Raw genomic sequence first — 24662 nt, forward strand, 5'->3', positions numbered from 1 at the left:
TGTAGTACAAAAAGGGCGGGGCCTGTTCACACACACTCAAATATTATCAACACACCTGCTAGCTGCAAAAAATGTTCACATGTCAACATGTACACAAAACAGATAGTGTTTACGAACGCATACCTATGCCTTTAAACCAACTAGTGTGAAATCTTTCATTCATTCAATCATGCAAACTATAAGTGCAAAGGTGAGCTAACACCTGTGCTCAGGTGAGTGTTTATGTTCTTCTAAAATGGATGGTGGAATGTGAAAAGAAGGAGGAGGAGCGCCCAGCCACCCCCACACCCAGACCCCCGCCGCAGCAGCAGCGGCAGCCGGAATTCCCCCAACGCCACACAGGAACAGGCAGGGAACAACCGCCCCCCGGGCGACCAAGACCGCCACCCAGGCCAGGGCCAGCAGGACCGCCGCGAGGCCCCCAGAGCCAGAGAGCAGGGAGGCGCGGAGGGAAAGAGAGCGCCGCCCCAGCCCAGCCAGGAAAGCAGCCCCCCCGCCGCGCCGGAAGAGCCCAACACAGGGCCCCACCGGAGAAGGACGCCCACAGCCCCAGACGAGCACCCCACCACCACCCAGGAGTTCCGGGCATCCCCCCGCCCCAACCCTAGGTACGAGCCAGGACCCCCCAAGGGAGACCCGCTCCGCACTCCAGGCAGCCACCCACCCGGTCCACGGTTGGTCCAGGGAGGAGCAAGGCAGGGGCCTGCCGCCCCCGCCCAGGAAGGGGGAACCCCGGGGGAAAAAGGGTGGCCCACAAGGGGTGTTATAAATATGGCCCGACCAGGCTCGGCCATGTTGGAAGTTTGGCGGGGCCCAGCGCTCAGGGGCAAGGACCAGGACCCACCCCCCAGGGACACGAACACCCCCGGCTCAGGTGTAATATGAACCCCCCCACCGTGCGGAGAGAGCACCGCCGGGCCCAGGGAGCCGGCACCCAAGGGACACGGCCGCCATCGCCAAGGGGCCCGCACCCCCCACCAGGGAAGGGGTAGGGGACAGATGGACCCAAGTCCCACCTTCCTTGCAAAATGTGTGTGCGTGTATGTGTGTTTGAGAGGGTGTGTGTGTGCATGTGTGTGTGTTTATGTTGGAATGTATATATTGAAGGGGGAGGGGTGTGTGTACTAAGGGGGGTGCAGTTAAAATTGGCGAGTAGGGCACTAAGGGGACATCTCCTGATTACTCACAGTGATGTCCCCTCACCCTCCCCACCAAGGGGCCCTAAATGTCTAAGGTGCGGTTAAAATTGGCGGGTAGGGTGCCAGGAGGACATCTGCTGCTTGCTTGCAGTGATGTCCAAGCACCCCCCCTACCAAGGACCCTACATGTCTAAGGTGCAAATAAAACCGAAAGAGGGGGGGCCCACTCCATACGGCAACCATAGGAGGGGGGCCACTGCCAAGTAGCCCCCCCCCAAGGCGCATCGCAGGCTAGACCCCCCACCCCCTCACCCTAATATGAGGTTATATGAGGAAGGGGGTAAGTTGGGGACAGCTGGTAGACTGTCCCCCGGTGGTCAAACAGCTGTCCCCCAGCCCCCAAAGGGGCCAGGGCCACCCAGCCCAGGGGCCCCACCCCCGGAGGCGCCGACACCCCAGGCCCGGCACCACCCACCCCACACAGAGAGAGAGGAGCCAGAAAGCGTCGCCCCCTCCCCCCCAGAACGCCCCCCCACAGGACAGGGCCGACAAGCCCCCCACCCCACCCCACCCCAGACCCCGCAGCCGAAGCGGATGACACCCAGAGCGACCGGGGGCCCCGAGAGGGTTGTCCCGTCCCAGAGCCAGAGAAGGGCCGATCCCAGCCCCAGGTGCAGATGGGCAGCCCATCCGGCGCCGCTGCCCCCCCCCCCCCCCCCGAGCAGGGCCCCCCACCAACCCCCCCCAGCGCAGGCAAAGGGACCACCCCCCCAAGCCAAGCCAGACCACCACCCCACCCCACCCCACCCGCCCACCACCACGCACCCCCACACCCAAGCCCAGAGGACCACGCAGCGCCCCAGCCCGCCCCACCCAGGCACCGGACCCGACCACCCGACCAACGGAGCCCCCACCGCCCCCGCCAGGCACCGGAGGCCCCGACCCCCACCCCAAACCACGGCAGAAGGGCAAGGAGCAGCGACGACCAAGCCCCCCACCCCCTAAGTCATGGAGTCAACCACAGGAGACCAGAGAGACTGAATTATTTCAAAGTTACTTGAGCTTTGGGCTGACATTTTTTCCAAGCTGATATGATCAAACAGCAGATTTCTGTGTTGACTTATGTTTATATTTTTCTGCTTTTTCCAATTTATTAAAATAGTTTTTTTGGCAATACAAAGAGTTATGAAAATGATAGATGCTAATCCTTCTTCTATATCGTTGGCACTCATGTCACCAAGCACACAAAGTGACGGTGAGGCAGTGATTGAAACCTTAAGCCAGACTGATAAATCGGCACATACCTGCTGCCAGAGAGCCTGGACAGGTGCGCAGAACCACAGTGCGTGCATGTAGCTGTCGGGTAGATTATTATCACAGTGCTCCCAAATGTCTGAGTTACTGAGACCCATCTTGAACATCCTCTGTCCAGTGTAGTAAATTCTGTGAAGAGTTTTGAGATGGATTAGCTGCAGATTTGGACTTTTTGTCAGTTTAAAGGTGTTTAGACAGAGTTCTGACCATAAGCTTTCATCTGTGCTGATGCTCAAATCTGCATCCCATTTTTTTGTTGGAAGGGCAATATTGTTATCTAAATTACATAAAAGAAGTACATAAGAAAACCAGTTTTTATGCACTCAGAAAGAGTTGACTAAAACCTCTAGGGAAACTGAGAAGAGCAGGACGTTAGACCAAGATTGCACCTGACCCGAAAGAACTAACCTTTGGTTTGAGGAACTGACCTTTGGTTGGTCAGATTTCACTTTGAGGCTTTGCCTGTGACATGCTGCTGTCAGTCCAGACATCAGGGCAAGGCTGCTATCTCGCTCAGCATGATGTGGAAGATGTTAGCATGCAAACCACAAACTGTAAATTTTAAGGAAGACCCAAGTGTTTTCACTACTGACTGTAGGAGAACTGGACTGAGTGACTGCTCCCCTCTTGCTTTCCTAGTAGGAAATACCTGCTGGTTTGAAGAAGCCGAAATGCCATAGACCTCTCTTGAGAAATAGCCAGCTATTACTCAGTCAACATATTTGGCGGAATAACCATTCTTGCTCTGATACCTTCTTTTTTTTAACATGTTCTTGCTAATCATATTTGTTTGTCTTTACATGTTTTTTTCTGTATTACAAGTTATTCAAATTATAAACTGACCAATCAAATGCCTTAATAACAGCTTGTTTGAAACGTTTGAGGGACAGATTCTCCTTAGCCTGCTTTTAGTCAAAAGGGTGCTGACTTCCAACAAGCTCACTTCAGATTGGCTAGTGATTGCTATAGAAACAGCTCCGACTGACTCAGACCGATCACTGCTTACTAACGTTATCTGGCTCCAACCTGGGGATGTCCATCTCGCAAAGAAATGGGGACTGAATTGACATCATTAGGTTCTAAGGTGGAAGTAAAGCTTTTTTAGGGGGGGCGTCGCACTCACTCGGTCCATTTCTCATATACAGTCAATGGAGGGTTTGCACTGACCAACTTTATCAGTTTTTTGGCTTGTTTTTTCCAGTCTAATATAAAACCCACATTGCCAAAAGTCAACTGTGGTGATCACGTGTGCCCAACTGTTTAAATCTGATCGGAAAATGATCAGAGCAGGTGCTTTATTCTGGTGTTGACAGACCTCAGGGAAGACCAGATAGAAATGATCAGCTAGTGAAAGCTTGGTGATAGAAACTCATGAGGTTGAATACTGAGGGTTTCAAGCATGATTCTTTTGTGCACTTCTGTTGTTGCTTGGAAGATATCAAAATACCTAATCAGTACAGGATTACTCTTCATTATAATACTTTTATAATACTTTTTCGGTTACATGTTTTTTTTCTGTATTACAATTTATTCAAATTAGTATACCTAATCTTGTGAAACAAGGGTCATGGTGAAGATCCTGTGTTAAAAGCGCGGTGTGCTGAAGCCGCAGTGCTGTAATCTTGCTTTGCACCACATCATGTTGAGGGACTTTGTTACTTGTGGTGATTTGTCTGCCTACGCATCTTTCCCACCATTATAGGAGACCTTTAGATGAGTGTCACAAAGTGTTAATTACTTTCTCAGTGTATATTAATAGTTGTTGCTGAAAATGATGCCGTGTGTGTGTGAGTGAGAGAGTGAGAGAACACTTGTTTAATGTTGATTTCCCCTTTTGGTACATTATCGTAATTTCATCAGCATCTTTAGTGCCTGTATAGTATTACAGTTATCATTTGTATAAAAGGTCACGGAGGAGGTGCAGATGGTTCGGGCTTGTCTTTGTAGTGCCAAGGTTTCAAGTGCTTCAAAAAAATGCAGTGAAAAATCCGGAAGATATGTGGAAAGGAGAAAGTCCAAGGAAATATAGACCTCTTCTTAAATAAAGTCAACCAATCAATTAATCTTTATTTAAATGGCACTTTTCATTTTTGATAACACAAATTGCTTTAAACCAAGATAAATAATAAAACAAGCAAATTAATTTAAAAATTGGGACATAGGGTGGAACACAGTGGAACATTTATCTAATTGTCGAATTGTGTATTTCATAGATGCCAAAGGTAGCAGTCAACCTGCGGATGATCTCAGATTTTTCTCTTTATATCTCATAGAACTCATAGAACTCTGAATTTCCATCACCATCCTGCTGCATTACATAGAGAATGGCTTTGCAGAACTTTCAAAACGTGTAGTTAGATCCAGACACTGACTGGTAATAAACCTAGAACTCACTAAAAGCTCGCTAAAAGTTCATAATGCATTATATACCTGTACAATGACGTCAATTCTAATCAATCTATTGCAATAGTATGTTAATAGGTGTAATTTCATATTTATATCACCAACTTAACCAGCATTTTCTGTTGATAGTATGGGACGGACAGGTTGTGAAAATGTTATTTGTAAGTTTGTACCAGTCTGATTTAATGTCAGTTTCTCAGCTGCATAGTCAATCAATCGACAAACCCACCAACCAACCACCAACCAACCAACCGATCTCCTTACTACATCTACTCCAGCAGTGTTATTTCCTTTTGCCGCCGACAGCTCTGGTGTTTAAGGGTTAACTTTCCATATAGTTGTCCTCCCGGTTATTGCTTGTTTTTAAATATTGCAAGTTCTCTTTCCGCCTTGCCTGCCCAGTTGGTCAAAATGTTCTTGGACAAAACAGTGAGCCCCATCCATGTAGCCCCTGCTAGTCTGGCTTGCACCGTGCCTGAAAACTCTGCCATCATCAGTGCGTGTGTATGTATGGGTGAATTATGACTGTAAAGCACTTAACCCTTGTGCTATCCTAGGCACTTTGACATTGGGAGTTGTGTCATCAAGACCCCACTAGACAGTGAGCTGAACCTTTTTTCTTCAATTATTTGTGATCTTCACTGGTGTCCATGGATTACATGAAATCCTCTTCACCTTTATCCACCTTTGTCATGGTAGGGAGAACACGTCAATGTAAGGGTGGGGTCATAGGATAGCACAAGGGTTAACGAAGCAACAAAAAGTACACGCCATTTACCATGTTTAGCCTTCATCTGTGAAAGTTGCTCTGAGAAATGGTAAGTTTCCATATAAAGCTGATTGTCCAGAAGTCCCAAGAATCCTCACAGTCTAAACAACACAACTTTTGTATAGCACTTTCACTTTGAATGCATGAAGACTGTTCAAAGGGCTCAATAAGAACAATAGCGAACAAATAAAAGAAAACATTGTGCTTCTTTAAAAAAATGTTCTAAAAAGGATCAGAGACAGGAAAACAGTGGCTGAGAGCAGATAGTACAGCATGCAAAGAAATACATCAAATGAGGAGCCAATTTGGACCACGCAATGCTAATAAATCAAGTTTTTTGTCTAGAATGTTGGAAAAAGTTTAGCTCTTTACAGACGCGTACACGCTGATGTAATGAACTTATTTGTTCCAGACAGTTTGTGGTTAACCAGTAAAGACGTAAAACTCTGCTCCACTCACTTCCAGAGTGGAAAGAATTTCTTAATTTGCATCATGTTTAAAAGTAGCTTATACTTTGATTGGATATTTTTTCTTCTTCTTGTCTTCTCACTGTCCCTCTGCCTCTTTGTGTCTCATACCTTTGTCTGTGCAGTTTACTTCCCTGATTTGTAGCTCTTTGTGTACAGTCTGCATTTGTCTTTCTCTGCAGTGTGTCCATCAGCTGTCTCATTATAGCTGTCTGTCTCTGCATCCATTTGCCTCATTAAGCACCAAATACAGTCACTGAGGACAGCGGGACTCAACTTCCATGCCACTTCAGCACTCACTCTTTGGTTTTTGTGTGCACGCATGTGTCTGCGTGATCTGTCTGTGTTCTGCAACCCCCCCTCTGTCACTCATTACCCTGTTTCTTTGCTTACATGTGTTTTGTGCTTTGCATCATCCTCATCTCCTTTTCATCTGGCACTAATGGGAAATTGAGTTCCTTGCACTCGCCTTAGTATCCTTAAGTTCCTTCTCATCTTTTATGTGCGGTGCTTAAGGGAGACTTCACTCCAGCCCTTGACTCATGCTTTTTGTTAGGTCACTTTACATAAAAATCTATAAATGTTTGCAAATTTTTTTCAACCTCTTTTTGTAAAAAATAATGTTTAAGATTGTTTTGCTGACTTTAAAACCTCAGAATATCTTTCAACAAACATCATTTATGGCTTTGTTTTTCTTTGCCTCAGTTAAAATCCTGCGGAAATAAGAAATAAAAAAGCATATTTATGATGTGTTTGTAACTAACCTGAAAAAAAGAGTTAAAGAAAAGTGAAATCAAAGTAACAGTGCTTAACAACCCTGACAGACTCAAGGGATGGAGTGATTTAACCACAGACATTTGAGTTAAATTTCTCATGAATTTGAAGATCAAAGTTGTTTTCACACTTTCACATACGTCAGTACATCTCCTGATCCAGCTAATTCATGTAAAAACATCTAGTTTTTCCATGATTCTGAGACAAATCTTTCTATAACACAATAGATCCCTTAAGTTGGTTTACCACTAAATGTCTACGTATCAAACGTGTCCCCTTAAAGGACGTTTCAGTCTTACATTTAGGATTATACTGAATATAGTATCTACTTTTAACCTTATTTGGATCCAAGCTACAATTTTTTCCTTCATGAAAATCACAAGAAACACCACGGCCGATAAAACAAAAAAAATGGATAACACTTTACAATAAGGGTTCATTGATAATTTTTTTTCATTTCATTTATTTATTTCTTCCTTTCATTAAAAAATTATTGATTGTCCAATATGTTTACATGTTTGTCTCACAATATTGAAAATTTTCATGATTGGAAGGGAGTAGAATTGAAGAAAACAATTTTTATAATTGTCTGCTCCCTTTTAAACATTGCATCATATTTACATTTCTCACACCATCACCTGTGCTCATATTTCACCAAAGACAGTTCAAATAAACACAGTACCATTCATTTAGTACATACATTCTAAACATTCCACTCAACAATCAAGTTTGTACAAACTAATTTGTTTAGCTTTATACATCCATTTAAATTGAATAATGTTTTGACAACTTTTTAACTGATTCTCCTGGAAAATCCACATGTTTTCCCCTGCTATAGACAAACACTTTTGCTTTAATGTTGTTCGAGCAATCTGTAGTTTGAAATCAAATTTTCTCCCATGATTTTCATCTTCTGTGGTAAAAATAAAAAGCTGTTTGTAAGTCTTTAGGTTTTAGGTCTTCTGTTTCTGGCTTTAAACATAACTAATAAGGTCTGCAATTAGATTACATCTTTTAGTTTTAATAAACCTGACTTAATGAAAAGATCATTTGTGTGCTCTCTAAATTTAGCTTTGTGAATAATTCGAATAGCTCTCTTTTGTAATAGAATTAAGAGCATTATATTAGTTTCATATGTATTTCCCCACACTTCAATAAAATACGTAAAATAAGGTAAAACCAAAGAGCAATATAACATGTGCATAATATGACATGGTAAAATTAGTTTGGATTTGTTCAAAACAAAAAAGCTCTGGGCTACTTTATTTTTTACATAAAATATATGAGATTTCCATGTTAATAATCCCTAAAAATTTAAATTCAGACACCTGTTCTATGTTTCTGTTGTCAATGGACAAAGTCAATTCTGTTTTTTTCTTTATTACCAAACATCATAAACTTTGTTTTTGTTAGATTCAAAGATAGTTTATTGTAATCAAACCACATTTTGAGTTTTATCATTTCCGTTTCAATACTTTTAGCTAAAGTTTTCAGATTATCCCCTGAACAGAAAAAGTTAGTATCGTTTGCTAATAAAACAAACTGTAACAACTTAGAAATATCACAAATATCATTTATATATAAAATAAAAAGTTTAGCTCCTATAATTGAGCCTTGTGGAAGTCCACAAATGACATTCATGAGATCAGACTTATTACCTCCAAACAGCACATATTGTTGTTTGTTTTGTAAATAACTGGTGAGCCAGTTCAGGGCGATTCCTCTAACCCCATATGCATATAATTTAGAAATCAGGATAGAATGATTTATCGTGTCAAAAGCCTTCTTTGACCCTTGTGCTATCCTAGGCACTTTAACATTGGGAGTGGGTCATCTAGACCCACTAGACAGTGAGCTGAACCTTTTTTCTTCAATGATTTGTGATCTTCACTGGTGTCCATGGATTACATGAAATCTTTCCACCTTTATCCACCTTTGTCATGGTAGGGAGAACACGTCAATGTAAGGGTGGGGTCATTTAAGATAGCACAAGGGTTAAATCAATAAAAACTCCTGTTGTGTATTCCTTTTTGTCAATTGCTGTTGAAATTTCTTCAACTATTTTCATTATAGCCAAATCTGTAGACCTATTAGAACGAAACCCAAACTGATTCTTACTTAACAATTTTTTTTCTTTCAATAAAGCTGTCTAATTTGTTAACAAACAACTTTTTTAAAACTTTTGAAAATTGGGAAAGTATTGATACTGGTCTGTAATTATCAAAAGTATGTCTGTCTCCATTTTTAAAAAAAGGAATAACTTTAGCTATTTTCATCCTCTCAGGAAAAATTCCCATTTAAGTGATAGATTAAAGATATGATGTAGTGGTTTAAAAATGCAATCTATTGTCATTTTGATTATTTTCAAGTCAATCCGGTCACTGTCCTTTGAGGTCTTGTTTTTCAGTTTGTATACTGTAGTCAAAATGTCATTTTCAGTCACATCAGATAAATACATAGATTGGGAAATCCAATTTTTGTTTTTACTAACATATTTTGATTGTATATTGCATGTAATATTTTCTGCTAGGTTGGGTCCTATATTTCCAAAAAAAATAGTTTAATTCATTTGCTATGTCCTGTTGCTTTTTAATGACCACATTGTCTTTAAGAAAGAAATTAGGTAGTTCTATTGATTCAGACTTATTTCCTATGACCTTATTCAGAATATTCCACGTAGCCTAATAAGAACTAATAATGCTTAACAATGCATTAATTAACTATGAAGGAAACTCTATGGTCTATATCAACCATATTACAATAGCACACTAGTTGTAAAATAATTGAATGTGATTGTCAGAAAAACCTGAAGAAGAAACATTTATGGTGTTTCCAAAGTAATGAATTTAAACTGAATGGCAAAAGTCAAAAAAAGCCTTACTAATGTATTCCAATGTAAATTTTCTTTCCTTTTCTGTGTATCACATCAGGTAAATGAGATCTATCATGACGAGTCTTTAGGAGCAAAAATCAACGTGGTTCTGGTCCGGATAATCATGCTGGGCTATGGCAAGGTAAGGACACGGTACCGGTTAAAAGCCGACTGACCGGAAGCCCTTAAAATCTTAACTCACCGTCACTCTGTCAGCACTTTCCACTGTGCTAAGATTCTGCTGTGATCGCTCTTAGCCCCACTGGCTAACCCATGGACACAAATTCATAAACAAACGCATAGAAACACACGCACAATCATCAGCACACGCTGGTGCCCGAAGCCCGTTATTCCAGTGGGCTGAGCAAAAGAGCAACTAAAAGCTTGCAGCTTCCCAGGGGACTGTTTCCAAGTGGCAAGCCTGCACAGTTCAGCACCAAAGCAAAGAGGAACTCTGCCTGTTATGCAATCAGGTTTTTCCCCGCATGTTGATGCAAAAAATCACAGACAAAGATAAACAATCAATTACAGCCCTCCTCATCAATATCTTTCCCCTTATGACTGTAACTCTATCTGGAAGTCTGTGATGAAAGCAGGAAAGAAAGATATGATAAGAACAGGGGAGGGCTGGGATTACCCCTTTGGATGAAGTGAAAGATTTTATTGCAGGATTGGTGTGCTGTGATGGGCTTGTGCTGCTTCAGCCATCTCTACAATCCTTGGGGAACTCTCGAAACACACACACTCCACACAACATTGATCATTCCGGGCCGGCCCTTATGCAGCTTCAGCCAAAGCCCGACTGTCCATCAGTCCCAATTACCGTGGCAACAGAGCTGCGCCCAGACATCCTGGAGATCGACTGTGTGACCCTGAATGCAGACGTGCTCACACGCCCACACGCAGCACACACAGTCCAGCTCAACATTTACACACGGCGGAATCATTAAAATTAACCTGCACAAAAGGCGACCAATGGAGCTGAGAATTCACACATGCGTACGGTTCCACTCCCTTTATGTGTGCAGCAGGTCGCATTAATTACAAACTGTTTGATCCACGTAAAGAGTTAAAAAGGTAGAAAAAAAATCAGAACTATGTGAAGAATAAAGTAGAGATTAGCAAGGATGTTAGATAGACAAGTTAAATGGAAAGAATTGTAGGCATCTGGTTGTTCATGGAAGTGTTAGATCATAGATTCATTGGTCAATGTTTTGGACTTGTCCTTTTACATCGTGTTCATGGCTTATTGAAAGGCCATGCTTTATTCCAGGTTGCACTTATTAGTGAAAGTGTTTATTTAAAGAGCGCTGGTTATTTTTGTACATCTGTCTGAGACCATATCTGTTTGTGTAGGTGATAAAGTGTTATATGCACCCAGACAGCTTGCAGCATCCCACAACCTGATGCAAAAATACAGTGACACCGCCCCCTACAGGGTTTTGGGGGAAATACTATACAAAAAATTGAAATGAGAATCTGTCTTTATCAGCCTTTCTACTTTTTATTTTCTAAATTTTTACATTTTGTATCTTTTTGTCTCAGTCCATGAGTTTGATTGAACTGGGAAACCCCTCTCAGAGTCTGGAGAACGTGTGTCGCTGGGCCTTTCTGCAGCAGAAGCAGGACACGGGAGATGCCGAGTACCACGATCACGCCATTTTTCTCACAAGACAGGAATTTGGCCCCACTGGCATGCAGGGTATTAAAGGATATGTCCTTGTTTTTTTCTTTCATTTTTTTTTTTAACGGCTATTGTCTTGGTTCCTTTGCCTGGTGGAGCTGCAGAGTGTGCTGTGGCTTTGGTGGTTTTCTGTGCAGGGGAGGACAGGCAAACTGTCAGGCTCAGGGGATAGGCCTCGAGAGGCAGTGGCCTAGCTATGCAGAAGTTCTTCATCTGCCCTTGGGCGCAGCCATCAGCAGCAGGAAATCAATATAAAGAAAAGCCACAGCTCCACAATGAAAGGCAGTACAGGACAGTCAAACACACATGAAACCAAGGATTGGCATGCTAGGAGTTCAAGTCTTAAATGATTAAATATATTTTCTTATAGGCAAAGCTGTGTATTTTTAGAAGTGTACATAAGCTGAAGAATTGAGTAAGATCAAACCTTGATTTATCAATCAGTGTATTAGATATAGTGACAATTATGAAAAATGGTTTGTCGTTCCAGCAAACAGTCTACTGTGTTACGTCCTTAGAAAAACAACAGTTTTAACCTCAAAGTCTGCTTTAAATTCAAGAAAAGGAAGTATTAGTTTGCAATTTACTGGTTGAAAAGTGAATCCTGGCATCCAATGCCTAATAAATTCCTCTCTCTTTGAGCCTTTCTGCACAAGTAACAATCTTTGACTTTGTATATCCCCTCCCGGTTGCTCAGGTTACGCTCCAGTGACAGGGATGTGCCACCCGGTGAGGAGCTGCACTTTGAACCACGAGGATGGGTTTTCCTCTGCTTTTGTGGTGGCACATGAGACTGGACATGTGTAAGTGATCATTTGTTGAAGCCTGTCGGCACTAAGGAGTCAATAAAGCAGTCTCTTCAGTGGTGGTGTCAATTCATTACAGTTTTAGCCAAGTGATCGATCTCTCAGTGAATGGCTGCTGTTCTTTGCAGCCTTCACACCAGATTTTCATTTGACCCAGTTCGATGCTGAATTTTGTGTTTTGGTCTGTCTGTTGAATTTGTTGCAGGTTGGGGATGGAGCATGATGGTCAGGGAAACCGCTGTGGAGATGAGGTGCACATGGGCAGCATCATGGCTCCTCTGGTCCAAGCTGCCTTCCACCGCTTTCACTGGTCCATTTGTAGCAAGCAGGAGCTGGGACGCTACCTTCAGTGAGAAACACACTCACACACCACTGCGTTCACATAGAATACAAACTATCTTGTTTCCAAACAAGACATAAAGCTTGGTTTTAGTTTGAGAAATAAAATCTCAGTTTAAAGAGCAACACGCTACTAATTTGTTAACAAAACTGATTCCAGTGACATGAGATATAAACTAACATCCCTTTAAAACATATTTCATCTTTTTTTCTTTTTTTATTTAATTAAATCAAATAAAAGCATTAAGGGTATTGTAAAAGAGTCATGAGCATCTGGGATGTTGACTGATGATTAATTATAACCTAATATAACAATACTTCTAAAATTGTTGACTTACATTTCAAAATAAAATACCTACATTTAGAAAATAAATGAAAATAAAAGGCTGTTTTAAATTCAGTTTAAAAACAATACACACATATTGCACAAGTCATTTTTTTTGTTTTATTGTTTTTTTATTAATTCATTTATTTGAATTGGGACAGTGCATATTAATCCACGTTTCTGCAGCTGCTTCAAGATAAATGTGCCAAAGTTAGCACAGGAGCTCCATTTCATCCGTTGTCCTAAGGCAGGATAAAAGGCTCAACAATTACATTTACAACAGAATACAATAGCAGAATTTTGTGATAAAGATGTTTACAAAGGTTATTTACAGTAAAACATGAGTCTGAAAAACCAATAATAACATCACTGTCTGCAGGACTATTATGATTCTACCTCCCAGCTTAACTTGAAGGCTTGGCACCACATGAGCAAACAGAAATGATGGTTGTCTTTTTCTGCTCACAAGTTTGATGTGAGAGATATTTTCTAAGTGCACCAAAAAAAATGCTATGAGTGAAAAGGGATTTCAAGCAGAAATCTTTCTGAACGTTTTTAAGCAGGATCTAAGTGAAACAATCAAATAAAATAAAAAATACGAGACATTTAGGAAGCTTTAAGTTGACCTGGAATCATTTATGGTTCAGCTTCCTGTATGTTGGAAAATAAATATAACATTAGATCATTTACATTTTTCATTTTTACATCATCAAAATTTGCCAGATTCCCTAGCTACAGTAAAGCAGAAGCTGATGTTGAAAAGCTCATCAGCTTCTGCTTCTGAATGCATCAATCTTGTCTGTGAAAAAAATTGAGAGCGACCAAATTTAGTATCAATATTAAAGACTCAGTCAAAACATGGTTGTAAACTTTTTGGTAATTTTGTAACAAATATGATGCACTCGAGTCCCACTTCATACCGTAAAACTTTCCAAAATATACATTTTTAACACCTGGACCGAAAGTCATTCACTTCCTTTGTAATTATATTATTATTTGGACTGAAAAACATCATGAGCCTCATCTTCAAACACAAACTTATCGTTTCTGAGAGCTTGCTGATAGAAAGGGTTTCTTACCAAAAATATCCTATGTATCTTATCAAAAGCCATAAAGATGAAGATTTTAATATTGATTAAAGTTTGACAAAGCCGTTTTGTCTTCATCATTTTTAGATCTTACCACTTGACACCTTTTTCCCCCAGATTCACTAGTGACAGATTTATTACAGAATGTATGGGTAACTCCAATTCCAACCAGGCTTGAATGTATAAAAATGAATACTCAAATAATGTCTTTTTCCATCCTTCTGCAGTTCATATGACTGTCTTCGTGATGACCCATTTGACCACAACTGGCCATCTCTGCCTCAACTTCCTGGATTGCACTACTCCATGAATGAACAGTGTCGCTTTGACTTTGGCGTTGGCTACACAATGTGCACAGCGGTAAGCGATGCTGGCGATCATTCTACCCTTTAGATACCGCACTGACAGCACAAGCTTTCTTGCACTCGTTGGGTTTTGCTCGAGTTCTCCATTTTTTGAGATCCAATAAAATTCCCCAAGAAATCCAGTAAATTTAAGCAAAAAAAATATTGGTGTAATTATAGGTTTCCCTGGTCAGAATGTGACTTTTCTCTTGCTCCAACCCCATGTTATTACACACATCTCAGATTTAAATTAGACAGACAAAAGGCACACAGCTATTCATGTTCTTGTGATGTCTTGTGTTTCTTCTCCCGGCCTCTGGTGCGATGTGACATCTTGCTTAAAAGCAGGTAAATCTGTTTTGTAAGCTGTTTCTTTTCCTGATTTTATTTGTTTAAGTAATTTTTATAAATTACGTTTTTGTGATTTTGATCCATTTGCCTTAAAGTTACAATTTCTTCGAGTAAAAAAGAATTGTATCAACACATGCACACTTTAGTCAAGTCAGTCCCTGCTGCATCATGTCTTTGCATCTTTGCACTCCACCCCAGTCAAAATCACATTTCTCTGTGATTGTGAAGCCACTGCAGCACACTGCTGCAAAGCTATTGCTTCATTTATTTTTATTTTTTTAAACATTTTTTGAGGCTTTGCACAGATTGCTAGATTACCCTCTATTCTCTTGTCAAACTCATTCCCCTCAGCTACAAAAGGCGGGCCAGGCAGGAACACAGGTAAGGTAATCCAAGCTCCAGGAAGAAAACTTGTGGCCCATCATTGATCCGATCAGGTTTTCATTTTTGTCCTTTAAAGTGTTGTAAAGTTGCTTTTTGCTGTCCTCCCCCCCCTCCTTACTCATCGTCTTATCTTGGATAACGGTCTGCAGGATTCTAAAACGCTCAGACTAAAACCTCTATCAGAAATGTATTATGCTAAAATAGTTATGGTGGCGTGCTTCACCCTCCCCAGCAACTCTGTGTTAAAGACCCACTCCGATCATCTTTTAATCTATTGTAAAAGTGTTCCCAGTGGTCTTTTAATCATGATTATGCCATTTTTAGGCAGAATCCAATTTTCTAGGACATCGTTTCTACAGAGCGGCAGAAGTTCTTTAGAAATTTTACCGCCGATTTTTGGGTCGGAATGTTGGCGCAGAAGTACATCCTCAGCTGATATCCCATCATTCCTTTGTTTACACTCTCTCCCGCTAACTTCCAGCCCCCCACAACCCCAACCTGCAACCCCAACGGTGCAACAGAGTTGTCGAGCAATATCAGAGCTATCCAGCTGTGAGGTTCTGAGCCAGATATCAGCTCAGATGAGGAAATCAAAAACGTGCATGGATCTAGTCATCTATAAGTGGATGCATCAGAATTAAGCGGAGCAGGAAGCTTGCGGCTTGCCGATTGTAGGTTCCACATCACACCTACAAGCTGAAACAATTGCCGTTTTTTTGTTGTTGTTTTTTTGTCTGCGCTGTTTCTTTTTACAACAATTTGAATAAAGAAATACTCAGAAATACAAATTTAAGCATAACTTTTTTTATAAATGTCCTACATCATGAGAAAGATGCCCAAAGAACGTGTTAAAAATACCAAAAACCCAATTTTCATTGAAGTGGGTCTTTAAATCAAATAAGTGTTGGCAGGAGGAGCCTCAATACATTGGAACTTTCCAGAACACGAACAAATGGAAAAGGTTGAGTGATAGTCTTTTGAATTTTTTTGCCAAAACAGAAGGTGTTTTTTCATTAATACACATCAGCTTTTAGGATCCTTCAGGCTGATGTAAGGTGAATTGCTTACCACAGTCAGAGCATCTAAATTATGATTTCCTTTCTGAGCGTTTAGGGTACTTCAGGATCATTTGGCAGGAAAGTCTTTGAAAAGGAGGGAAGAGGGCTTGCCCTTTAGAAACTCAGCTGCTTTCCTGGTTTCTTCTTTTGTTTTTTGACTGACAAGAAAAAGCATTTCATTCTCCAGCGGTGTCCAAAAGTATCAGTGAGAGAAAGTTGACCTTTTGGTTTGAAAACACGTGCCCTCTGACCTCCCTCATGGTGCAAATAAACCACAGTGTTTATCTCCGTGTCATATGTCGGCTGTGTTTGCATGAATGGCTGTTTGTTTTCTCAGTGACGCACAGTGTTCAGTGCAGTGGCTCAGTACAGGTTTGATGTTTTTATCATCGGGTATACTACTGTGACAATAAAATGTTGGTGTACTACTTCCCATCTTTGCTTTTGTTCCTTGTATTTGTTTCTTTTTTATATCATCGCAGCCTTCTCCATTACCTGTTGTACGCTAAAAGCCGGTTTTCTGACTTCTGACTGGTAAGGAGCCTTTTCTTTGTGCTCCACAGTATCGAACTTTTGATCCATGTAAGCAGCTGTGGTGCAGCCACCCAGACAATCCATTCTTCTGCAAGACCAAAAAAGGCCCACCCATTGATGGAACCATGTGTGGAAGTGGAAAGGTATTGAAACACAGCTTTGTAAAATAACAGAATGTGGAAGCAAAGTCCTTTGATCCGTATTTTTCCAAATGCTAACGTTGCTGTGCATTGTTACTGTGTTAAAGCACTGCTTTAAAGGTAAATGCGTCTGGTTGACTCCTGACATCATGAGGCAAGATGGAAACTGGGGCTTGTGGAGCGAATTTGGACAATGTTCACTTACCTGTGGTGGAGGGGTACAGTTTCGTACACGCACCTGTGACAATCCAAGGTACGTAGATGCACATGTATGTAAGCATTTATATTTGTCTCCTCTTTTTCTATCTTGGTTCAAATCCTGGCCTTTAATGGTGTGTATTACCACCTTGATTGCCCTCTTTATGCTGTCCCTGAAACTGTCTAAATAAAAGACTACTGGAGATCCATATATCTTTTCATTAATTCATTCATCCTCTAAACCCGTTTTGTCCCTTTCGGGGTCAAGGGGCTGCCGGAGCCTATCCTGGCCACTCGTGGGCGAAGGCAATCCATATATCTTTAAAAATAGATACGATAAAAATGGTAACTCTTTGCTTTGATAGACATGTGCAGGTATTCCAAACAAGTCTCAATGGAAATCAGAATCTTAAAGTAAAATGTGATCCTGCTCCCCCAGTATCATATCAACGTTTTGAGGCCACAGCCTGCTGGTTGCTAGCCCAGTGGAATCCCCATTTTTACCAAAATCCATCGGGCTAAATAAAAGTCAATAAGAGATGAAAACCACATTTTTTGAGTGTGGAAAATGCATTTATTCTGTTCTGATCTTTCCCAGACCCGCAAATGGAGGGAGAACCTGTGTGGGGGCAACTTTTCAATTCCAGATGTGCAACTTAGAAGAGTGTGAAGACATCTACAGTGACATCAGAGAAAAGCAGTGCCAAGAATGGGACCACAGCGACAAGCAAAACTGGCTGCCTTATGAACACAAAGAGTGTAAGTACAGCCAATTCAGTAATGTGTCAAAACAAATGAAGGAGACCAAAATCAATTTCATAAAAAAGAAAAACGTTTTAGTTTTTTTAAATAAAATCAGAAAAATTATTATAAAAAAACATCATTCAAAACTAAACTAAATTGGATAAAAATATTATGACCAGAAGAAAATGCAAAAAGGAATAAAAAAATCTTTAAAAAAAAGACAAATGAACAACAGTATAGTTAATGTGCTGAGAGATTGAATTATGAACAGTTGTGATTAAAAAAAATGGATCAAATCCTCATGCAATGGAATAAAACTAGAAAGAAACTATCATAGGAACTAAGATGTAAAACTGACCAGAATGAATGTAGAACAACTAAAAGGAGCCAGTCTTCTGCATGGAATGATCTCTATCTGTACTTCTATAAAGTTTAAGAATGGTGGGATTTAGGTTCCACTTTGTTCATCCAACTTTGAACATATATAGGTAACCCAGCATGCAGTACTGTACTACGGCAACTACAGTGAGACAAAAACCAAGTGGGCTCAACAGCACATAAACAGAGGAATTAGAACAATTTCACTCATTCATTTAGTCTTCAGTATCATAGAAAACAATAAAAATGTGCATTTTGTCGAGGCCATCGCGTAGGTTTGCTGGGAATGGAAGAATATGTTCTAGTGGTACAAGAAAAACTGATTCTTCTTCTGCAGCTCTCCTCACTTCTGTGACACTCATCATATGTCACAGAGGTTTCATTCAGATGACTAAAGGCAGGAACCTTATATTAATAGTCTGCTTTTTCACTTTAACTTGTCAGCGTTTTCCCTTTGTAAAGTAAATGTTTCATGGTGTGTCTGCCACCTTTTTGCAGGTGTCAAAGTTTGAAAAAAATGACAGTGATCAGACGCATGAAAACCTATGAACCTTATGCAAGCTCAGGCCTTCAGGCCTCATATGTGCTTTCACAGGAGCAGAAAAACACGCAGATGTTGTAGATTGTACATTTGTGTTGACATCTCAACTAGTGTAAGTGGTTAAGTAGTTGGGGTGTTAGGAAAGGGTGCTAAGCACACTTGTGTTTTCCAGCTTCTGTCCATCTTCTGGATCCCTTTCGGGATCACGGGACTGCTGAAGCCAACCCAGCTACTGTTGTGTGAAGGCAGGGTATACCCTGAACAGGTCACCAGTCCCAAAAATAATGAGATATTATGTTGCAAAAACCAAAAGGAAAAAAAATCTTCCATCTTGCCAAAACATGCGAATGACTTACAGTAATATAGTAGTTTTATCGTTTTGTGTACATACCAGTTGTATTTCTCACTCATGGTTTTTTGACAAAGTAGAAGCTCAAGTTCTTGTTTGAGGGATGCTGATGTGGAAAAGTCTCAAGAACACACAGTCTCAAGCCAAAAGCCAAGAATTCGTTTGGAACAATATAACTAGTAGAGCTGGTTTTTGAAATTAAGCGACCTACGTTGATGACTGACATTTTATTGACCAGGTCTTTGCCTTTGTGTTTGCTTTCTAGCTAACAAGCGCTGCCAACTGTACTGTCAGTCCAGGGAGACACAAGATGTGGTCTTCATGCAGAAAACAGTCCTGGATGGCACGCGCTGCTCGTACAAGGATCCACACAGTGTGTGTGTGCGTGGCGAGTGTAAGGTGAGGGGTGCTCAGAGTGAGACAGCTGTGTTCGATCTCCTCCGTACGACTGAATCCTTTCTCATGTCGTTTACAGAAAGTGGGCTGTGATGGCGTGGTTGGCTCCTCTAAGCAGGAAGACAAGTGTGGGATATGTGGAGGTGACAGCTCCACCTGTAAAATCAAGAAAGACATAATCACACGAACAGCAAAGAAACAAGGTAAACAGTCCAAATGATCAAACTGGCACCAGCAGTGGGATTTTGAAAGAAATAGCAAACTCAGCTCTGCCTCTATGATTATTTTTATACTATCTAAAGGACAATTGGAAGATACCTATCTTTTTTTTGCTAAACATTGTGTATGTGTTTTAAACACATTGTGTATGTGTCTAAACCAGTAAAACTAACAAGTTAATTTTACTGGTTTTTACCACCTGACAGACTTACATTCTTCTTTTGGTAGGAAATCCCTGCAGTGGTTTTACTTTTTAGCACAATATGTACAGTATGGCTGAAATATGTTGTAAAGACACATAATTGTTTTGTTTGGTTTTTGATGAAGTTGGTGCTAACAAGAACAAATGTTGTTGGGGGTTTTGTTTTAGGTTTGCTCAAACTTCTTGAAATCCCCAGAGGAGCGAGGCACATTATGATTCAGGAACTGAAAGCGACCCCACACATTCTTGGTATGTGACTGATCACTAACTGCTTGTATCTTACTCGAATGGCTGTCCATGTTTTGTTTTTTTTTAAACGGTATTTATTCTCCATTTATGTGAAGTTGTAAAGAATGTGGCGTCTGGGCTTTTTTTCCTAAACGGGGACGCCAAAGACGCCAAAGACCCCAAATCTCGCTCTGTCATTGAGAAAGGTGTGGAGTGGGAATACGATAATGAAAACGACAAGGAAAGCCTTCAGAGCACAGGGCCTCTCAGACATGGAATTTTAATAATGGTGAACACGAAGGACTTGATATTTATTTGGTTCACATTTTGTCCTGAGCTGGGCCTATAAATAACTGCGCTTCTTGCCAATTGTTTTTGCAGATGAAAGTAATCGGGGATGAAGATGTGAATTTGTCCTATAAGTTCATGACGAATGAGAGCAGTGATTCCTTCATTCAAGACAACATGTTAGTAGAGGACAATGCGTATGAGTGGGCATCAAAGGGATGGTCCTACTGTTCCAAGTCCTGTGGGGGAGGAAAGCAGTACCAGCGATATGTCTGCAGAAGAAAAGTAGACAGCAAAACGGTTCGTAAAAGTTTCTGTAACAAGTCTAAACTGAAACCAAGAGGAGACATTGGAGACTGCAACCAGAAGCCCTGCCCCCCACCTCTGTAAGTGCTGATGAACATGGCTTCAGCTGAACAATTAAAGGAATGTATTTTGGTATGTCTTATTCTGTCCTGTTTCTTTCAGCTGGGTGACCGGAGAGTGGCAGAACTGCAGTAAACCCTGCGGAAAGACAGGGATGCAAATCCGCTCTGTCAGCTGCATTCAGCCTGACGAAGACAACACGACGCGCTCCATCCATAACAAATACTGCAATGACAACCGCCCCGAAGCTCGGAGACCGTGCAATCGATATCCCTGCCCCACCCAATGGAGAGTGGGGCCGTGGTCTCAGGTGCGCAAAATTGACTGGGCTTAAGCAGCAATCTATTGAGGGACTCAGCTACAGACAAGATGGTAGCTGAAATCATCAACCGAAAGCAGAAATTACACAATTTACCCTAATCCTAACTCAAAGTGTTCAGACTTGTAGGAATAACTTTTATGCTAAACTTAAAATGGGAAAAACCTAACTGTTAGGGCAGGTTTTCTCAGAGCCCAACCAACCATTGAAGCTCCTTATTGGCTAAACACACCTGATCCAGGTAATAAACAGCATAAAAAGCCGGATTTCTGGAAAACCAGCAGGGGGCCTGCCCTCAAGGCCTCAAGTTTGACACCCCTGTGTATGGGTCACCAGTTAAAATCAATTTTTTTTCTCATTGCGGTCCAGGACTTTAATGTCTGTAGCCATGTCCTCTTAAAGAAAATTGGTGCTGTGGTTCTAAGTTTACAGATTTTGTAGGTAGGTTAATCGTTTTTTTAAATTGTACCTATTGTAATGGCAGTGCTCAGTAAGTTGCGGTAACGGGACCCAGCAGAGGCAGGCGCTGTGCCACACCAGGGACAACACCATCGGCCTGTGTCTGGACAGTAGACCGGACACCATAAGAGTTTGTCGCCTGGATCCATGTCCCAGTGAGTGTTGAGCAAATTCCATTTGAGAAGTAACCTTCATAATAAATCATTTTAGGGACAGCAATTTTTTTTTAAGTTTTATATATTTCAAACCGTAGTGCAAAATCTGACTGCACTGTTGCAAAGGTTAGAACATTGGGGTGCCTCTTAATTCTCGTTGATACTTTTCTTTTTACTGCTATAAAATATTCTGTTTTTATATCATTTCTTTTCATTCAAGCAGGTAGAGTAAGCTGTAAAAATGAGTCTTTTCTTTTACAAATGTCCTGAATTGAACAGCCTTAGCAGCGGTTATGAAAGAGCATAGAAATGTTAATTTTACACATCATCAGCAAATGATTTCATGCCCAGGAAACACTGCAGACTATAGTTCAACAGAAGGAAAATGACCCACATCCGCCCCAAAAAATTGCCCTTATCTTCAAGGCTTTGTAAAATTAAAAAAAAAAGAAATAGTCATTAAATTTGAAGTCAGATGTTGCTGACCCAAAATGATATAAATTTTGTTTTATTTTTTTAAAGAAAATAGAGCCGATCTTTAGTTCCAGCGGTCTTGGAGCTAGTCTAAGTAAAGAAATGATTATAATCTGACATTTGCTTCCCAGAGGCACAGATTCTGGACACTTTAACAAAGGTCTGGTTGCTCTATACCGATTTGTTTCCTTGAATTGTCAGTTTTTCTCTTGGTAGGTAAAGTCACTGTAAGTCTTGGTTACATGCAGATAGACTTTGGTGTGTTTCAGGGACAGAGAGCATGTTTACATTTACAAAACCTTAAGATTGTAATTTGATATCTTACAGACCTATTTTTCTATGTTACACGTAGATTTAAAAAATCTGACATTTCTTCTCCAATGGCAGTTTCTGATAAGCCAGTGGCCTCCTGGCAGTAACGCAGTTTGTGTCCCATGTACAGAGTGTGTTTAACTTGCCGGATTTACATAAATCTTCTATTGTCTCTGCAGAGGGCTCATCAGACCTCAACAAAAATGGCAACATTCTGATCCAGTGGCTCTCTCGTCCAAACTCCAACTACCCAAGGATCTCCTCACGTAAAACCTCCCTCTATAGCTCCCAGCCTGGCCTCTACAGCGGCAGTTGCAGCTGCCTGTCTATCCTCTGCTGGGCCCTGCCCATCTCTGTCCTCCTGTCTCTACAGGGCTGGCCCCGGCTGGCCCCCTGACCCACCTCCCCAATGCCTTGTGCCTGTGCCCACGCCCGTGAGCGAGCGGCAAAGCTTTCGCTTCTCTTTTGGGGGGATATTGTCTCTCTCTGTGTCTGAGACGGCTCTGACCGGGGGAGGTCTCTGGCTCCTGTGTGTGCTGGTTGGTTCTCTCTTGCTCTGTCTCCTTCTATCTCTCTATCCTCTCCTGTGTGGAGCATTGTGTTGTAACCGCTGGCCAGTCGAAAACTCAACAAAAAAAATTGATGTTCAAAAATTAAAGTGGCAAGAAAAGTGGGCTGTCACCGGCACCTGCTGCAAGTTAGCCCATAACCTGTGGGGGACTCCATCTGCGTTTGGAGGCTGTGTTTTGCGTGAGCTAGCAGCGTGTTTTCATTGGTTACCACTCCTGAAATGCAGCTGCACTTTTCTCTTTTTGTAGCGCATTGTCAGTGTGGTGTGAAGGAGGTGTGAAAATAAACACTAGAGGTTTATAAAGTATTAAAATATATTATATATATATATATATATATATATATATATATATATATATATATATATATATATATATATATATATAAATATAAAAATATGAAAGCTTTATTGTGAATGTGATCTGAGGACATCTTCGCTAAAATGCTCATCTGACATCCTGGCTCTTTATGGGAATGAGAGCGGCGTCTCATTCTACGTTCCACTCTCAGATTTACAGGAACTCAGCACGGGCAGGAAGTAGTATGAGTAAGCAGTGTGACTTTTTTGGGGTAGGGTGGGGGGAGTGTATGGTGAAAAAACTGAAGGAGAACAAAAAAAAAACAAAAAAAACAGGGTAGTCTGACCACTTGAGGTTGCTTCCCATTTCACCTCATAATCAGCCATCCTCTCTTTGACTGTTATACAAAAAAGATTAATAAATGCAGCTTATTTGTGCTTGCAGACTTTGAACAAATACATCTACAAGTATATTTGTTTTTTATATAAACCTATCAAAATCTATATGAGTAACAATAACATTAATAATGTTTTACCATGAATAAGCTGTAGCTTATTTGCCTAAAACCTTTGGACTGCTATTGATCGCTTAGATCCTTGACTGTTATGTGTATTTTTTTATTGGTTTTACATAAATACAGATTAATATTTATCAGAAGTGTTCCTGGGGAGGGGGTTAGATCTATAGAGCGCAGGACTCGTTCAATTAGTTGCCTCTCCATTCTTCTCAGATGGATCAGGAGTTTATCGTTTGCTTCTCGTTTTGTTTTTTTTCATTAAAAATAGGATCACACTTTGTCACGCATATTTGCATTCATTGCTAGGAAGTTTGTAGATGCAGGTGCGCTTAAGGGTGCGGCTGTGTGTCCATGTGTATATTTGGACGTGGTGGGAGGCAAGGCAAGTTGTGTATGTTTGTTCAAGTGTGTGTGTGTGTGTTTGTGAGACTTTGTGGGTAAGGATGCTTCACCATCCAGGCTTTCACACATTGCGATCAGATACAGAAATACCTCATAAACTTTGATTTGAGAGCGTCCAGTGATCTCACTTTCTTTTGATGAACATTAACCGCATGAACAATGCCTTATCTTGGATTGAATGTAATGGCGTTTATCTGTGAAAGAGATGGCTTTATTCATTCAAAGTTTCACTCTAAATGGAGGCAGCTTCAAACCAACGTAACAAACTCACACCCGCCAACCATCGAACCTAAACTAGGCGATGTCGGACCATTGTCCGACAGCAGGAAAAAAGGGTTTTCAAAGGGCCTAGGGTATTAACACATGTAACATTGAAAAGAAAAAAAGAAAAACACTTCAGATTTGTCATTGTATTGTGATCACATATTTTTGTTGTGACTATGTAGCGAGCTATC

The 24662-nt window shown here is 41.1% G+C and overlaps 1 protein-coding gene across 3 annotated transcripts in view; it reads left to right on the top strand.

The window, feature by feature from the left end:
• LOC101157225 (A disintegrin and metalloproteinase with thrombospondin motifs 2) overlaps positions 1 to 24662 on the top strand; it is a 143718-nt gene that overhangs the window by 113735 nt on the left and 5321 nt on the right. The window contains exons 5-21 of one of the 3 annotated variants that reach the window (XM_023959231.1): positions 9797 to 9880; positions 11284 to 11440; positions 12120 to 12225; positions 12434 to 12577; positions 14208 to 14340; positions 15027 to 15056; positions 16681 to 16794; positions 16899 to 17044; positions 17588 to 17748; positions 19267 to 19400; positions 19477 to 19600; positions 19987 to 20067; positions 20163 to 20335; positions 20428 to 20720; positions 20803 to 21010; positions 21504 to 21633; positions 22599 to 22685. In XM_023959231.1, the coding sequence (XP_023814999.1) occupies positions 9797 to 9880; positions 11284 to 11440; positions 12120 to 12225; positions 12434 to 12577; positions 14208 to 14340; positions 15027 to 15056; positions 16681 to 16794; positions 16899 to 17044; positions 17588 to 17748; positions 19267 to 19400; positions 19477 to 19600; positions 19987 to 20067; positions 20163 to 20335; positions 20428 to 20720; positions 20803 to 21010; positions 21504 to 21633; positions 22599 to 22685 (2305 nt within the window). Of the gene's footprint in view, positions 1 to 9796; positions 9881 to 11283; positions 11441 to 12119; positions 12226 to 12433; positions 12578 to 14207; positions 14341 to 15026; positions 15057 to 16680; positions 16795 to 16898; positions 17045 to 17587; positions 17749 to 19266; positions 19401 to 19476; positions 19601 to 19986; positions 20068 to 20162; positions 20336 to 20427; positions 20721 to 20802; positions 21011 to 21503; positions 21634 to 22598; positions 23324 to 24662 lie in introns of those variants that run through there. The other 2 variants (XM_023959233.1, XM_023959232.1) reach the window with 2 other exon arrangements.

Source organism: Oryzias latipes, chromosome 10 (assembly GCF_002234675.1).
Source record: "Oryzias latipes chromosome 10, ASM223467v1".
In the NCBI taxonomy this organism is placed as follows: Eukaryota; Metazoa; Chordata; class Actinopteri; order Beloniformes; family Adrianichthyidae; genus Oryzias; species Oryzias latipes.